Source organism: Chelonia mydas, chromosome 1, assembly GCF_015237465.2.
Source record: "Chelonia mydas isolate rCheMyd1 chromosome 1, rCheMyd1.pri.v2, whole genome shotgun sequence".
In the NCBI taxonomy this organism is placed as follows: Eukaryota; Metazoa; Chordata; order Testudines; family Cheloniidae; genus Chelonia; species Chelonia mydas.
In genome coordinates this window covers 1,712,901-1,726,571 of record NC_057849.1, presented here as the reverse complement: position 1 = coordinate 1,726,571, position 13,671 = coordinate 1,712,901, and the positions used below count along the sequence as shown (strand labels likewise).

General features: G+C 48.6%; 2 protein-coding genes across 2 annotated transcripts; both read right to left on the bottom strand.

The window, feature by feature from the left end:
- Positions 1 to 2,544: 2,544 nt before the first annotated feature.
- LOC119565131 (olfactory receptor 52E4-like) lies at positions 2,545 to 3,492 on the bottom strand. The gene has a single exon (XM_037889555.1). The coding sequence runs from the start codon at positions 3,490 to 3,492 to the stop codon at positions 2,545 to 2,547; it is 948 nt and encodes a 315-aa protein (XP_037745483.1).
- Positions 3,493 to 12,503: 9,011 nt separating this feature from the next.
- LOC119565130 (olfactory receptor 52E4-like) lies at positions 12,504 to 13,451 on the bottom strand. Its single transcript, XM_037889554.1, has one exon. The coding sequence runs from the start codon at positions 13,449 to 13,451 to the stop codon at positions 12,504 to 12,506; it is 948 nt and encodes a 315-aa protein (XP_037745482.1).
- Between the last annotated feature and the right edge of the window lie 220 nt (positions 13,452 to 13,671).

The window sequence follows — 13,671 nt, the reverse complement described above, 5'->3', positions numbered from 1 at the left end:
TCCTCACCCTCCAAAGGTGGTACTAGGTCCCACCACTTGGTATCAGGGCATCTGAGGAAGTGAAGCATGTGGAGCATGAGAATGTGAATTTGTTCCCTCAGTTGAATTTAGAAATGAACTGGCTGCAGGGTTTGCAGCTTGCTCGGGTTATGAAAGGGAGGGGGCCAGGGTGCTTGATGAGACAGGAGCCCAATCAAGAATTCCAGAGGTCCTGGGGTGAGGGTCAAGGGGGAGCACCCTCTTGTAGGACCTGTTCAAGGAAAAGCTGGGCAGTAGGCAATAAGGTGGCCCCCACCTCTTGGAGCATGCATAGTGGGATCTGAAGGCTGAAGAGCCCCAGGTGAGCTCTGAGATGAAAGAGGCCATCATGGCCACTGAGTGGTGGGCCGAGAACTGGGCCGGTTGAATGCTGGAGGAGTGGACCTGGGCAAGGTGGAAACAAAACACATACATGAAGTCCAATCAGGTGTGGCAAAACCGATCGACCTCCACCTGGACATAGGTAAAGGTGGAATTGTCATCCGGATGTTGGTCATACCAGACATCCACCAGGGAGTGATTATTGACAATCTCTCTGAGGATGCCTGGCTGCTCTCAATCCCTGAGTGATTCTGGTCCTCAAAGATGGTATTAAAATCCCCACCCAGGCCCAGGCACTCGTGAGGATCCAAGGTGCCGAGGAAGACAAACACCTGTTGATAGAAACACAGCCACTCCGAGCCTGCATTCCTGGGGTAGACATTGAACAGATTCAACGTCAGCCCCTCCACACAGGCCTGGAGATGCAGCAGGGACCAGGGACGACCTCGGCAACTCCCAGCATCTCAGGCTGTAGGTCGGGGAGAACAACCCCAGCACATGAGCTCTGAGGGGTCTAAAATATACCCGGTGCCCCCACTCCAGCCTCCAGCTAGTCTCGGTGGCTAAATCCTTGTGGGTTTCCTGCAGGCAAACCACAGAGTACCCTGTGTCACAAAGCAAGGAGAGCACCTGACAACTCTGGAGACCCACCCTAGAGCCTCCAGACTTCAGGGTTGAAAAGGTGGTTGGCTACATTCTGAGGGCTGAGGAGGATCCCCGTGGACTGAGGAGGATCCCCGTAGGATCCCTAACCAGCCTTGCAACATTCACTGACCAACCTAAAAGGCTTGTCACAGAAGTTGCATAACATAGATTGACTAACATATTTTGCCTCCTAGTTCCCCTCCACTCCTCCAAAACATCCCTCGTGACCCAGATGATGAGATGGATGTCTCCCCAATGCTGGAGAAAGAGCTTCACCTTACCCTGGACATCATCGGTGTCCACCAGAAAATGGTGATGCTCTTCCCACAGCACAGTGGGGGACAAGGTAGTGGACCCATGATGATCCTCTGCCAGGGCCCCTGTTCCGACCCTGTGGCCCACGGAGATGGGCAATGTGGGAGCAGGCCACCAGTGCGGGGACTGTACCGGTGGCACCATACCACCCGTCTCTGTCTCCACAAAAGGTAAGGAAGGTGGAGGGAAGAGAGCAGCCCCTAAAGGGTCAGGGAGGGGAGAGAGAAAAAATGCCCTCTGAGGTTCAACCAAGGACACGGGAAATGAGATGACCCCTGGGTGGCAGCAGTATGGAAGATGGGGGGACAAAAACGAGTAGGGCTTCTCTGCCTCCCATCCCTCCGCAGTTCCTGCCTCCACTCTGTGGCTGTGGCCAGAGGTCAGGGCGGCCTGAGCTGAGGGCTTCTGCCACTTCAGCCAGGGCAACCTGGGCTCTTCCCTTCCCCCATGGCTCCTACTGGGGCTGGAGGCTTGAACTCCTGCCAGATGAAGCTGAGATACCCCGGGCTCGGGGCTCCTGCCCCCTTCTGCCGAGCTACTTCACACGATTCACATGGGGATTCCCATGTTCTGTTCATTCCCTGTGAAGCACCTGGCACTGGGCACTGTCAGAAGACAGGCTACTGGGCTACATAGACCATTGGTCTGACCCAGTATGGGCATTCTGGTCTTCTCATTCAGACCCCAGATGTATCTGCCTCCTGCTGTAACACACTGTACCCCATTCCCCTCACAGAGCTGAGATAGATCCCAGGAGTCCTGACGGGGTCTCTCTCTCCACAGAGTTAGTAACAAAGTAAGAATAGACATTAACATTTGAACACTAACCACTGTAACTTAATTAACTTGCCGTAAGATGTGAGAACATATTGGTTTTAGAGATGAGTGGGTCACAGCTGACAAGGGGAGGGGAAGACAAGAGCAAGTGACAGGGGCAGGGCATTTGGAAGAAAGACACACAGCAGGGGCGAGGCTTGACAGAAGAGATGGGTCAAGATTGCAATTACAGGGACCCAGCTATCAGCAATTAGAAAGGTGGCAAGCCAGGATATTCTACACAGACAGATTCCCCAGTCTGTCACATTAACAGAGCCCAGTAAGGACAGGAAAGGATTTAATGTCTCTGTCTGTCCAGTAAGTGATTCAGGAAAGGCACCCAGGGCCATACATCAGACAGCTCTGCATGGACCTCGGTGTGAGGGCCAGACCATAAGAAGTAAATATTTAGGTCTCTTTGTGAGTAAAGAGCTGGAGCAGCCTGCCCCGGATCCGTTTGGTCCTCAACCCATAAATAATGGGGTGTAGCATGGGGGGAACCAGCTGGTACACACTGGCAATGAGAACAAGAAAATGCAGTGGCACATTGTGGCCAAACCGGTACAAGAGAGAGGAGAAGAAATCTGGGATGTACAAAGCTGAGATGGCACAAATATGAGAGATGCAGGTTCCAAAAGTTTTGAGCCGGGCATCCTTTGTGGGGAGGCGGAAGATAGCCCGGAGAATCAGAGTATAGGACACAGCTATAAAAAACACATCCATTCCGATCTCAGACAAAAGATCGAACAGGCCATAGTAACTACTGATGCTGATGTCAGCGCAGGCCAGCTTCACCACAGCTATATGCCCACAAAAGAAGTGGGGGATGATGTTGGTTCTGCAATATGGCCACTGCCTCGCCAGGAAGGGGTAGGGTAATGCAAGTATGCCACCGCGCAGCACCACGGCCAGGATTATCTTGGCCACCACAGAGTTTGTCAGGATGGTGGAATGTCTCAGGGGGTGGCAGATGGCCACATAGCGATCAAAAGCCATGGCCACAAGGATTCCAGACTCCATCCCTGAGAAGGAGTGAACGAAGTACATCTGCGTGAAGCAGGTGCTGAAACTGATCTCCCTGGAACTGAACCAGAAGATGCTCAGCATTTTGGGCAGGGTGGATGTGGACATGACCAGGTCAGTGACAGCCAGCATGCAGAGGAAATAGTACATGGGCCCATGGAGGCTCGGCTCCCTCTTCACGATGAACAGGATGGTGAAGTTCCCCAAGACAGCTATGGAGTACATAGCACAGAAGGGAATGGAGATCCATATATGGGCTGCCTCTAGGCCAGGAATGCCAAGAAGGATGAAGGTGGAGGGGTTGGTGAAGTTAGTTGTGTTCAAATCTGACATGGAGTAGGGGAGAAAGTGTCCAACTCTGAGGCATAAGGGTGTCTCCTGCATTTACCGTATGCTCTCTGATTTTCTGTGTGTTCCCAGGATCTCAGGTGATGGCCGTAGTGTAAATGCCTGAATGGAGAGACAATGTTAATATGAAACACTGCATGGACTACTGGAAGCTGGTCTCATTGGAGAAGCAGATTGATCGCTCTTCACACACTGAAAAATTACATTTTCATTATTCAGAGAAAATAACTATGAACAATAACCCTACTAACTCCAATTCCATATTTTGTGGTGCTCCCTGCATTAATAGTACCTACACTTTGTGGTGGGAGACCCCGAAGAGGCACCAGCAGGAAACACAAGTGTGGATCCTGGTTATCCATCATTATCTCAGGCAATGAGAGCCGGTATAGGGAGTCCATACCTTAGGGGGTTCCCCATTCATCCAGTTGCTCGAAATCTCAGAGGGGAAAAAAAACCAAACTTTTGGGAAGATATGTGCTGAGAGATTCTTTGATAAAAGTTTATTAAGAAGTGGAAAACTCATGATTCCACAGTCAACAAAGTGAACAAGTTTGGGTAAAAACTCAGTTCAGTGGTAAAGTGAAGGCAGCAATTGAAGAGGTGGGAAGTAATATGTAACATAGAGGAAAAAGGGAAAATAGAGAGCCAAGAATAGAAATTGGAAGTTAAGAAAATTGATAAGTGAAGTTAAGACATCAGGGAAAACTCCATGTTTGGCAGGGTTCTGGATCACAAAAAGGAGGTTATTAAGTATATTAAAAACAAGAGATATCCTAGAAAAGTTTTATGTCACTTCCTGTGTTAAATGTAAAGTATTAAGAAAGAAAGGGAAAGGGTTTTTTTTTTCATAAAATAATTGACAAGGTTAAGAAACAATGGAAAAGCTGGTATGGGATTAGTTCAAAAAAAGTCTAGAAATGTAAGTAATGGCAGTCACCAACAGGGTTTATGCAAAACAGATCTTGTCAAATAAACCTGATTTCATCCTTTTTATGAGAGTACACATTGGTTGATCGGGGTACACATTTGGTGGATTAAGGGAACAACACAGATGCAACGTACCTTGATTTCTCAGAGGTATTTGATTTAGTAGGGGAAAATGTTGAGTTGGTGAGTTGGAGCAGGGGAAGGATTTTACCTCTGTGCATGGGAGTGGTTTAACAAACTGCATCCAGTTCTGTAGTCCAAATTTGAAAAAAAAGATGTTGAAAACGTGCAGAGGGTGCAGAAAAGAGCCACAAAAATGACTGGAGGATGGAGAAAAAGCCGGATCGTTAGACTTGAAGGTGTATATCTCTCTAACTTATCAATAAAATGCCCAAGTGGAGACATTCATGGGGAGAAAACTCTGGGTAATAATGGGCTCTGTAATCTACCAGAGAAAGGCTGAGCAAGACCGAAGGGCTGGAAGCTGAAGCCAGGCAAATTCCAGCTTGAAATTAGGGCCAAATAGTTAGCACTAATGGTGATTAAAGACTGGGACACACTGAGAAGAAAAGTCTTAATTTCTCCAATTCGCCATCTTGGCAGATCGAAACTGGATGTTTTTCTGGAAGATCTGCTTGAAGGGTTGTTTACATTTTAAACGCTACAGCCGTGCTTCCCTAGCTCTTTAATATAAATACTACCTACACAGAGGGAAGGGGTTCTCCCCTCAGCATAGGTAATACCCGAGAGGTGGTAGCTAGGTCGATGGAAGAATTAATCTCATGCTGTCTACACCAGGACACAGATGATCCAACAAGTTCTGGGAATGTATTGGAGACAAATTTTTGTTCCATAAGCGGGAGAAAGCTACTAGAAGAGAGGCTGTTCTAGACTTGATGTTGACATAGAAGGAGGAACTGGTTGCGAATGGAAAGTGGAAGGCAGCTTGGGGGAAAGTGATCATGAAATGATAGAGTTCATGATTCTAAAGAATGGTAGGAGGGAAAACAGCAAAATAAAGACAATGGATTTCAAGAAGGCAGACTTTAGCAAACCCAGGGAGTTGTTACGTAAGATCTCATGAGAAGCAAGTCTAAGGGGGAAAACTAGAGAAGACATCTGGCAGTTTTTCAGAGAGACATTATTAAGGGCACAAGAGCAAACTATCCCACTGCATAGGAAAGATAGGATGTATGGCAAGAGACCACAGTGGATTAACCAGGAGATCTTCAGTGATCTAAAAAACAAAAAAGGATCCTAAAAAAGTGGAAACAAGGTCAAATTACAAAGGAGAAATATAAACAAATCAATAACACCTACATGTAGGAGCGAAATTAGAAAGGCCAACGCACAAAACGCGACCAAACTAGCTGGATACATAAAGGAAACAAGAAACCATAACAAGAAAACATTCTACAAATACATTGGTAGCAATCGGAAGACCAAGGACAGTGTAGTTCCATTACTAAATGAAGAGGGAAAAGCAATAACAAAAAATGTGGAAATGGCAGAGGTGCTTAATGACTTCTTTGATTTGGTTTCCACTAAGACAGTTGTTGGTGTTTGGACACCTAACATAGAGAATGCCAGTGAAAATGGGGTAGGTTCAAATGCTAAAAAAGGGAAAGAACAAGTACAAAGTTACGTGGACAAGTCAGATGTCTTCAAGTCACCAGAGCCTGACAAAATGCATCCTAGAATACTCAAGGAACTGACTGAGGAGATATCTGAGCCATTAGCTATTATCTTTGAAAAGTCATGGAAGACAGGGGAGATTCTGGAAGACTGGAAAAGAGCACATAGAGTGCCTATCTATAAAATGGGAACTAAGGGCACCTCAGGCAATTACAGACCAATCAGCTTAACTTCTGTACCAGGTATGATAATGGAGCAAATAATTAAGGAATCAATTTGAAAACATCTAGAAGATAATAAGATGATAAGTGATAGCATGGATTTGTCAAGAACAAATCATGTCCAACCAATCTGATAGCTTTCTTTGACAGGGTAACAAGCCTTGTGGATGGGGAGAAGTAGTAGATGTGGTATATCTCAATTTTAGTAAGGCTTTTGATACAGTATTGCATGACCTTCCCATTAAGAAACTAGGGAAATAGAACCGAGATGGAGCTAAAATAATAAGGTGGGTGCATGACTGGTTGGAAAACTGGGGCCTGAGCACAGCATGGGTTGTGGTCTCAGAATTTGGCCTTGTATTGCACAGGTAATAACATCTTTCGCCCTGAAGGATTCACTGTGCCACTGAAATTCACCACCTCGGGGCTGTAGTCCATCAGGCGGGATGAGCAGGGGTGCACAGTAAAGAGTGACATTTTGGCCAGTGATTCTTTAGCAAACTCATCACTTACGGCAAGGGCCCTGGGATGTTTCAAGGACCACAGACTTACTCTCTATCCCACCACACCCACGTTACTCAGGGTTTGACAATCAGCCTCTCAGCAAGAGATGATACCTGTGAATTCTGAGACGGAAGTGTCCTCCCAAGGAATCCCCCTCAGGTAGCCGTGACCCACGCCTCTCTCACCCCAGCATCTCCAGCAACATCCCACGCCAAGAGCCAACACACGGCATGCACAGTTTATAATGTAGCTCTGTGTAATCCCAGTGGGGTTCGCTCAGCCTCCAGAGGAGAAGGGAGGACCTGAATGTAAATAGGCTGCAGACAAGTATGTCTCCACTTTGGTGCTAATTATCCAGCTTCAGGAGTAAACAGTAATTAAGGAACGTTCCCAAAGGGAGATGAGAACTCGTGGGCTCTGTACTGAGTCAGAGAGGAATTGGCTGCTTTGTATGTTTGTGTGTATATATTTCAAAATTAGAGGTGATGAGGTGATGAGAAAAAAATTAGGGATAATGCTTAACTCTCCAGAGGATCTGATATCCTGTAAATTGTCAGGATAGATGGGTAGATGGTAGACAGTGGACCCACAGATCTGGGGAAAGTTGAGTAAGAGGAGAGACAAGCACTTTCAGAAAACACATGGGGCTGTCGCTAAGGCATCAGAGATCAGTACTTCTCATCAGTAACTATCATCATGCTGTGTTGCACCTTTCATTGAGGGATCTTCAAAACACCTAGCAAGGGAAAGTCACTCTGAACCATCCCCATTTCCCTGATCGGTAAACTGAGGCATGGGGAGACATGACTTGCCCAAGGTCACACAGAGACTGACTCACAGAACCGAAGTTTCCTGACTTCCTTTCCATTGCCACGATCTCTCTGTCTGTCCCTCAGTGACCACATGACAATGAGGAAACGGACTCACGGTCTTGCAGGGCCTGCTCACTGCAGGGTGGGAAAGGATTCCCTGGGGTGCAACCTGGAACTGGGGACCACGAAGCCCTCCGGCATACCAATCTGAGCCCCCTCTCAAACTGTCAGGTTGTAACAAGTTGTAGTCCTCTCAGGTCTTGCACTTACATAGCTATACACAGACAGGGACACACCCAGATGCAGTTACATGAATGCTTTCACCAGCCATCTATGAAACAACAATAGAGAGGCTCCAGCCATTTCCTCCCAAGCTCTCCAACCTAGGACCCAAGAGCTGTACCATCTTGCCCTGGCCAAAAGCCTGACAAATGTAACTTTATCTCCCAGTCTGCCCCTCCCTCAATGTGGAGAGGACAATACATCAGCCTGAGCAGATTTCCCTTTTACTTTTCAAACAACATCCTGTATTAAGTAAAAAAAATAGAAAACAGATTTATTAATTAGATACAGATTGGTTGTTTAAATGATTATAAGTAATAATGTACAGAACAAAGCTGAAATCTGAGAAATAAAGAAAACCACAATCTAAGGTCTATATACTAGACAGACTTAGAGTCGAGCAGTGCGTCACCCTGATGGTACAAACAATCCACCAATCTGCCAAACAGGCTAGAAATCCCTTCAACCTGGGACCACAAGTTCAGTCCCAGTTTCTAGCATCTGCCATGTTGTCGCTGTTGTCGATGTTGTTGCTGAAGCCAAATAAATAACAGCCCCCAGAGCTTTCGTATCTGCCACCGTGCCTCTGTGTCCTCACCACCCTGGAGCATTCTTTGGGATTCAGTCAGAGTCCTCTGGGGTGTTCTGGGGCCACCTCCAGCAGCTCACGGCTTCTCCTCCAGTTGGAGTCTGTCTCACCGCTGCAGCCAGAGCCCTGCAACCAGAGATTCCCCTCTGCTGCCTGTGTGCCTCGCTCCTGCCCCAGCTCCTTCTGGCTCATCCAGTCTCTGTGTTTTTCAAGGACTGAACCAACCCCTCCTCTTTCTGCTCCATCTTCCCTTCCATTCTCCCCTTGCCCACCCCTGTGCCCAGCCAGAAGTGACAAAGAAGACACTGAAGACTGTCAAAGGGATCTCACAAAACAGGCTTTTCTCCACTTTCATACTGGAGCTCTGAGCAATCAGACCGCTCTCTTACAGACTAGCAACTCCCCCATCTTTTCTCCCCTGCATGTCCTTCCCGAACAGTTTATTCCCACCCATGACAGGGCTCCACTCATGTGAGCTACCCCACCAAGTCTCTGTTATTCCAATCATAGCATAGTTCCTTGACTGTGCCAGGACTTCCAATTCTTCCGGCTTGTTTCCCAGGCTCCTTGCATTTTTGTACATGCATCTAAGATAACTAGCCGATTGCCCTGCTTTCTCGGTGTGAATCAGGAGGGTTCCTGACTTGTAACCTCTTCCTTGTGTTTCCGACCCGTATCTCACTTCCCCACTTACATCTGGGGTAGCGGTCCGAGGTCTTGATCAGTCTTGACAGACACTCGGTCACATCCTGGATTCTAGCTCCAGGGAAACAGCGCACTTCTCGAGACATAATGCATCGAGCCCAAGGGTCTGCTGCAGGCTGTCAAATCAATGCAGTGTGCGATTCTGCAGCCCGGATCAGGGCACACTGGAAATAATAAAGAATAATCTTCAGCTACTGCCTGTAGAGGCTGTGGTTCAGAGGGAGGCAGTGCCTCTCTCTTCTGCTTCATTCAGGTCCAGCTCACTCTTTCGATTTGTAACTCTCCCCAACACAGACGTGTCTCCCCCTCTCTGTCACTTCTAAGTCCCTGGCCATTATCAACCAGCAGCCTGCTGGCAGCCTATAGTATAGTATTTGCTTGACCTCATATCTTTTCTTATAAGTGTATTATTTTCTTATGGGTTTGATTATTTGTTTTATGAATAAATGTACAGATTCATATTAGAGTATATTTCACCTGTAACACAAGGCACCCACAGGAAGCATCCTATATGTGAGCAAAAGCAGTAAGCATATATGACAAGGTGTGGAGAAAAGTGCAGCCTGAAACTTCTGTGGAAGCTGTGGAGGAGCTGGAATAGGGGCTGCAATCTTGCACATTCTAGATAGACATGTGCCAGGGTTTGTCTCATGCCACAAAATGGGCAGGCATCTGGAAAGGGGGTGAACTGTGCCACGTACATGCCTATGCTCATGGCTGCATGAAAGAGTCACCAACCGATATCCCCGGTGTGCCGTGGGACCAGGTTGGAGTACTTTCTGGCCCACCGCGGTTCCTCACCCACTGAAGGTGGTACTTGGTCCCGCCACTTGCTATCAGGACATCTCAGGAAATGGAGCATGTAAAGTTATTCCCTTGGTGGAATTCAGAAATAAACCAGCCGCAGGGCGTGCAGCCCACCTTGGTTATGAAAGAGAGGGGGCCAGAGGGACTCATGGGACAGGAGCCAAATCAAGAATTCCAGAGGTCCTGGGGTGAGGGGTAGATGGGGAGCACCCTCTTCTAGGACCTGTTCAAGGAAAGCCCGAGCAGTAGGCAATAAGGTGGCCCCCACCTCCTGGAGTATGCGAAGAGGGGATCTGAAGGGTGAAGAGCCCCAGGTGAGATCCAAGATGAAAGAAGCCATCATGACCACTAAATGGTGGGCTGAGAACTGGGCCGGTCGAATGCTGGAGGAGTGGGCCCGGCAAGATGGAAACAAAATACATACATGCAGTCCAACCAGGAGTAGCGTGACCGATCAACCTCCACCTGGACATAGGTAAAAGCGGGATTGTCATCCGGGTGTTGGTCATGCCAGACATCCACCAGGGAGTGAGGATTTACCATCTCTCTGAGGATGCCTGCAGAGGCCTGGCTGCTCTCAAGCTCTGAGTAATTCAGGTCCATAAAGATGGTATTAAAATCCCCACCCAGGCCCAGGCACTCGTGAGGATCCAAGGTGCCCAGAGAGGCAAACACCTGTTGATAGAAATACACCCACTCCGAGCCTGCATTCAGGGGGTAAACACTGAACAGATTCAACGTCAGCCCCTCCACACAGGCCTGGAGGTGCAGCAGGCGACCAGGGACGACCTCGGCAACTCCCAGAATCTCAGGCTGTAGGTCAGGAGAGAACAGGGTGGCCACCCCAGCCGAATGAGCTCTGAGGGCTCTAAAATATACCCGGTCCCCTCACTCCAGCCGCCAACTGGTCTTGGCACCTGGATCCATGCAGGTTTCCTGCAGGCAAGCCAAAGAGTACCCTGTGTCACAAAGGAAGGAGAACACCTGGCAACAGTGGAGACCCACCCCAGAGCCTCTGGTGTTCAGTGATGAAAAGGTGGTTGGCTTCATTCTGAGGGCTGAGGAGGACCCTTGTGGGCAGGAGGATCCCCAGCCGGCCTTGCAAGAATCACTGACCAACCTGAAAGGCTTGTCACCAAAATTGCAGCCCCACTGGTAGAGTAGGATGTCCTGCCTCCCGGTTCCCCTCCGCTTCTCCAAAACGGCCCTCATGGCCAAGAGGATGAGATGGAAGTCTTCCCAATGCTGGAGAGGGAGCTTCACTTTACCCTTGAAATCACTGGTGTCCACCAGAAAACGGTGACGCTCATCCCACAGCACAGTGCGGGAAGGGGTAGTGGAGACATGAGGATCCTCTGGCTGGTCCTCTGTTATGGCCTGTGGCCCAAGGAGATGGGCAAAGAGGGAGCATACCACGGGTACGGCGACTGTACTGGCGGTGCAGTGCAACCCATCTCCATCTGCACAAAGGGAAAGGGAGATGTAAGGAAGAGAGCAGCCCCTAAAGGCTCTTCCCCTCCCCCGGCAGCTCCTACTGGGGCTGGAGGCTTGAACTCCTGTCAGATGAAGCTGAGACACCCCGGGCTCGGGGCTTCTGCCCCCGTCTGCAGAGCTGCTTCACACGAATCACATGGGGATTGCTATATTCTGTTCATTCTCTCTGAAGCGCCTGGCACTGGGCACTGTCGGAAGACAGGCTACTGGGCTACATGGACCATTGGCTTGACCCAGTATGGGCATTCTGGTCTTCTCATTCAGACCCCAGATGTATCTGCCTCCTGCTGTGACACACTGTACCCCATTCCCCTTCCAGAGCTGAGATAGATCCCAGGAGTCCTGACGGGGTCTCTCTCTCCACAGAAAAAAAAGGAGGACTTGTGGCACCTTAGAGACTAACACATTTATTTGAGCATAAGCTCTCGTGAGCTACAGCTCACTTCATCGGATGAACGAAAGCTTATGCTCAAATAAATATGTTAGTCTCTGAAGTGCCACAAGTCCTCCTGTTCTTTTTGCGAATACAGACTCACACGGCTGCTACTCTGAAACCTCTCTCCACAGAGTTAGTAACAAATTTAGAATAAACATTATCATTTTAACACTAACCACTGTCCCTTAATTAACTTGCCATAAGATGTGAGAACATATTGGTTTTAGAGATGAGTGGGTCACAGCTGACAAGGGGAAGGGAAGACAGGAGCAAGTGAGAGGGGCAGGGCATTTGGGAGAAAGACACACAGCAGTGTCAAGGCTTGACAGAAGAGTTGGGGCAAGATTGTAATTTCAGGGATCCAGCTACCGGCAATAAGAAAGGTGGCAACCCAGTGAAGTGTGCATAGACTGACTCCCCAGTTAATCACATTGACAGAGAACAGTAAGGACAGGAAAGGGTTTAATATCTATCTGTCTGTCCAGTAAGTGATTTAGGGAAGGGGCCCAGGTCCATGCACCATGCACCAGCCAGCTCTGCACAGAGCTCAATCTGAGAGCCAGAGCACAAGGAGAAAATATTTAGGTCTCTTTATGAGTAAAGAGCTGGAGCAACCTGCCCCGGATCTGTTTGGTCCTCACTCCGTAAATCATGGGGTGTAGCACAGGGGGCACCACCTGGTACACACTGGTAATGAGAACGCGTAAATACAGTGGCACATTGTGGCCAAACCGATGTGAAAGAGAGAAGAAGAAAATGGGGATGTACAAAGCAAAGATGGCACAAAGATGAGAGATGCAGGTCCCAAAAGTTTTGAGCCGGGCATCCTTTGATTGCAGGCGGAAGATGGCGTGGAGGATCTGAGTATAGGACACAGCGATAAAAAACACATCCATTCCGTTCACAGAGAAAAGATCAAACAGGCCATAGTAACTACTGATGCGGATGTCAGCACAGGCCAGCTTCACCACAGCTATGTGCCCACAATAGGAGTGGGGGATGATGTTGGTTCTGCAATATGGCCACCGCCTCGCCAGGAACGGGTAGGGTAATGCAATTATTCCACTGCGCAGCACCACGGCCAGGATTATCTTGGCCACCAAAGAGTTTGTCAGGATGGTAGAATGTCTCAAGGGATGGCAGATGGCCACGTAGCGATCCAGAGCCATGGCCACAAGGATTCCAGACTCCATCCCTGAGAAGGAGTGATCGAAGTACATCTGGGTGAGGCAGGCACTGAAACTGATCTCCCTGGAATTGAACCAGAAGATGCTCAGCATTTTGGGCAGAGTGGAAGTGGACATGACCAGATCAGTGATGGCCAGCATGCAGAGGAAATAGAACATGGGACCGTGGAGGCTCGGCTCCCTCTTCACGATGAACAGGATGGTGAAGTTCCCCAAGATGGCTGTGGTGTACATAGCACAGAAGGGGATGGAGATCCAGACATGGGCTGCCTCTAGGCCAGGAATGCCCAACAGGATGAAGGTGGAGGGGTTGGTGAAGTGGGTTGTGTTGGATTCTAACATGGAGTAGGGGAGAAGGTGTCCAACTCTGAGGCATAAGGCTGTCTCCTCCATGTACTGTATGTTCCTCTGACTTTTTGTGTGTTCCCAGGGTCTCGGGTGATGGTCACAGCAGAAATGCCTGAATGGAGAGACAACGTTAATATGATATACTGCATGTACTAGTCGAGGCTGTTCTCATGGGAGAAGCACATTAATCTCTCTGAACGCACTGAAAAATTAT

What these genes read in the sequence shown, in the direction of transcription:
- LOC119565131 (XM_037889555.1), bottom strand. Translation starts at nt 3,492, where the DNA reads ATGTCAGATTTGAACACAACTAACTTCACCAACCCCTCCACCTTCATC.
- LOC119565130 (XM_037889554.1), bottom strand. Translation starts at nt 13,451, where the DNA reads ATGTTAGAATCCAACACAACCCACTTCACCAACCCCTCCACCTTCATC.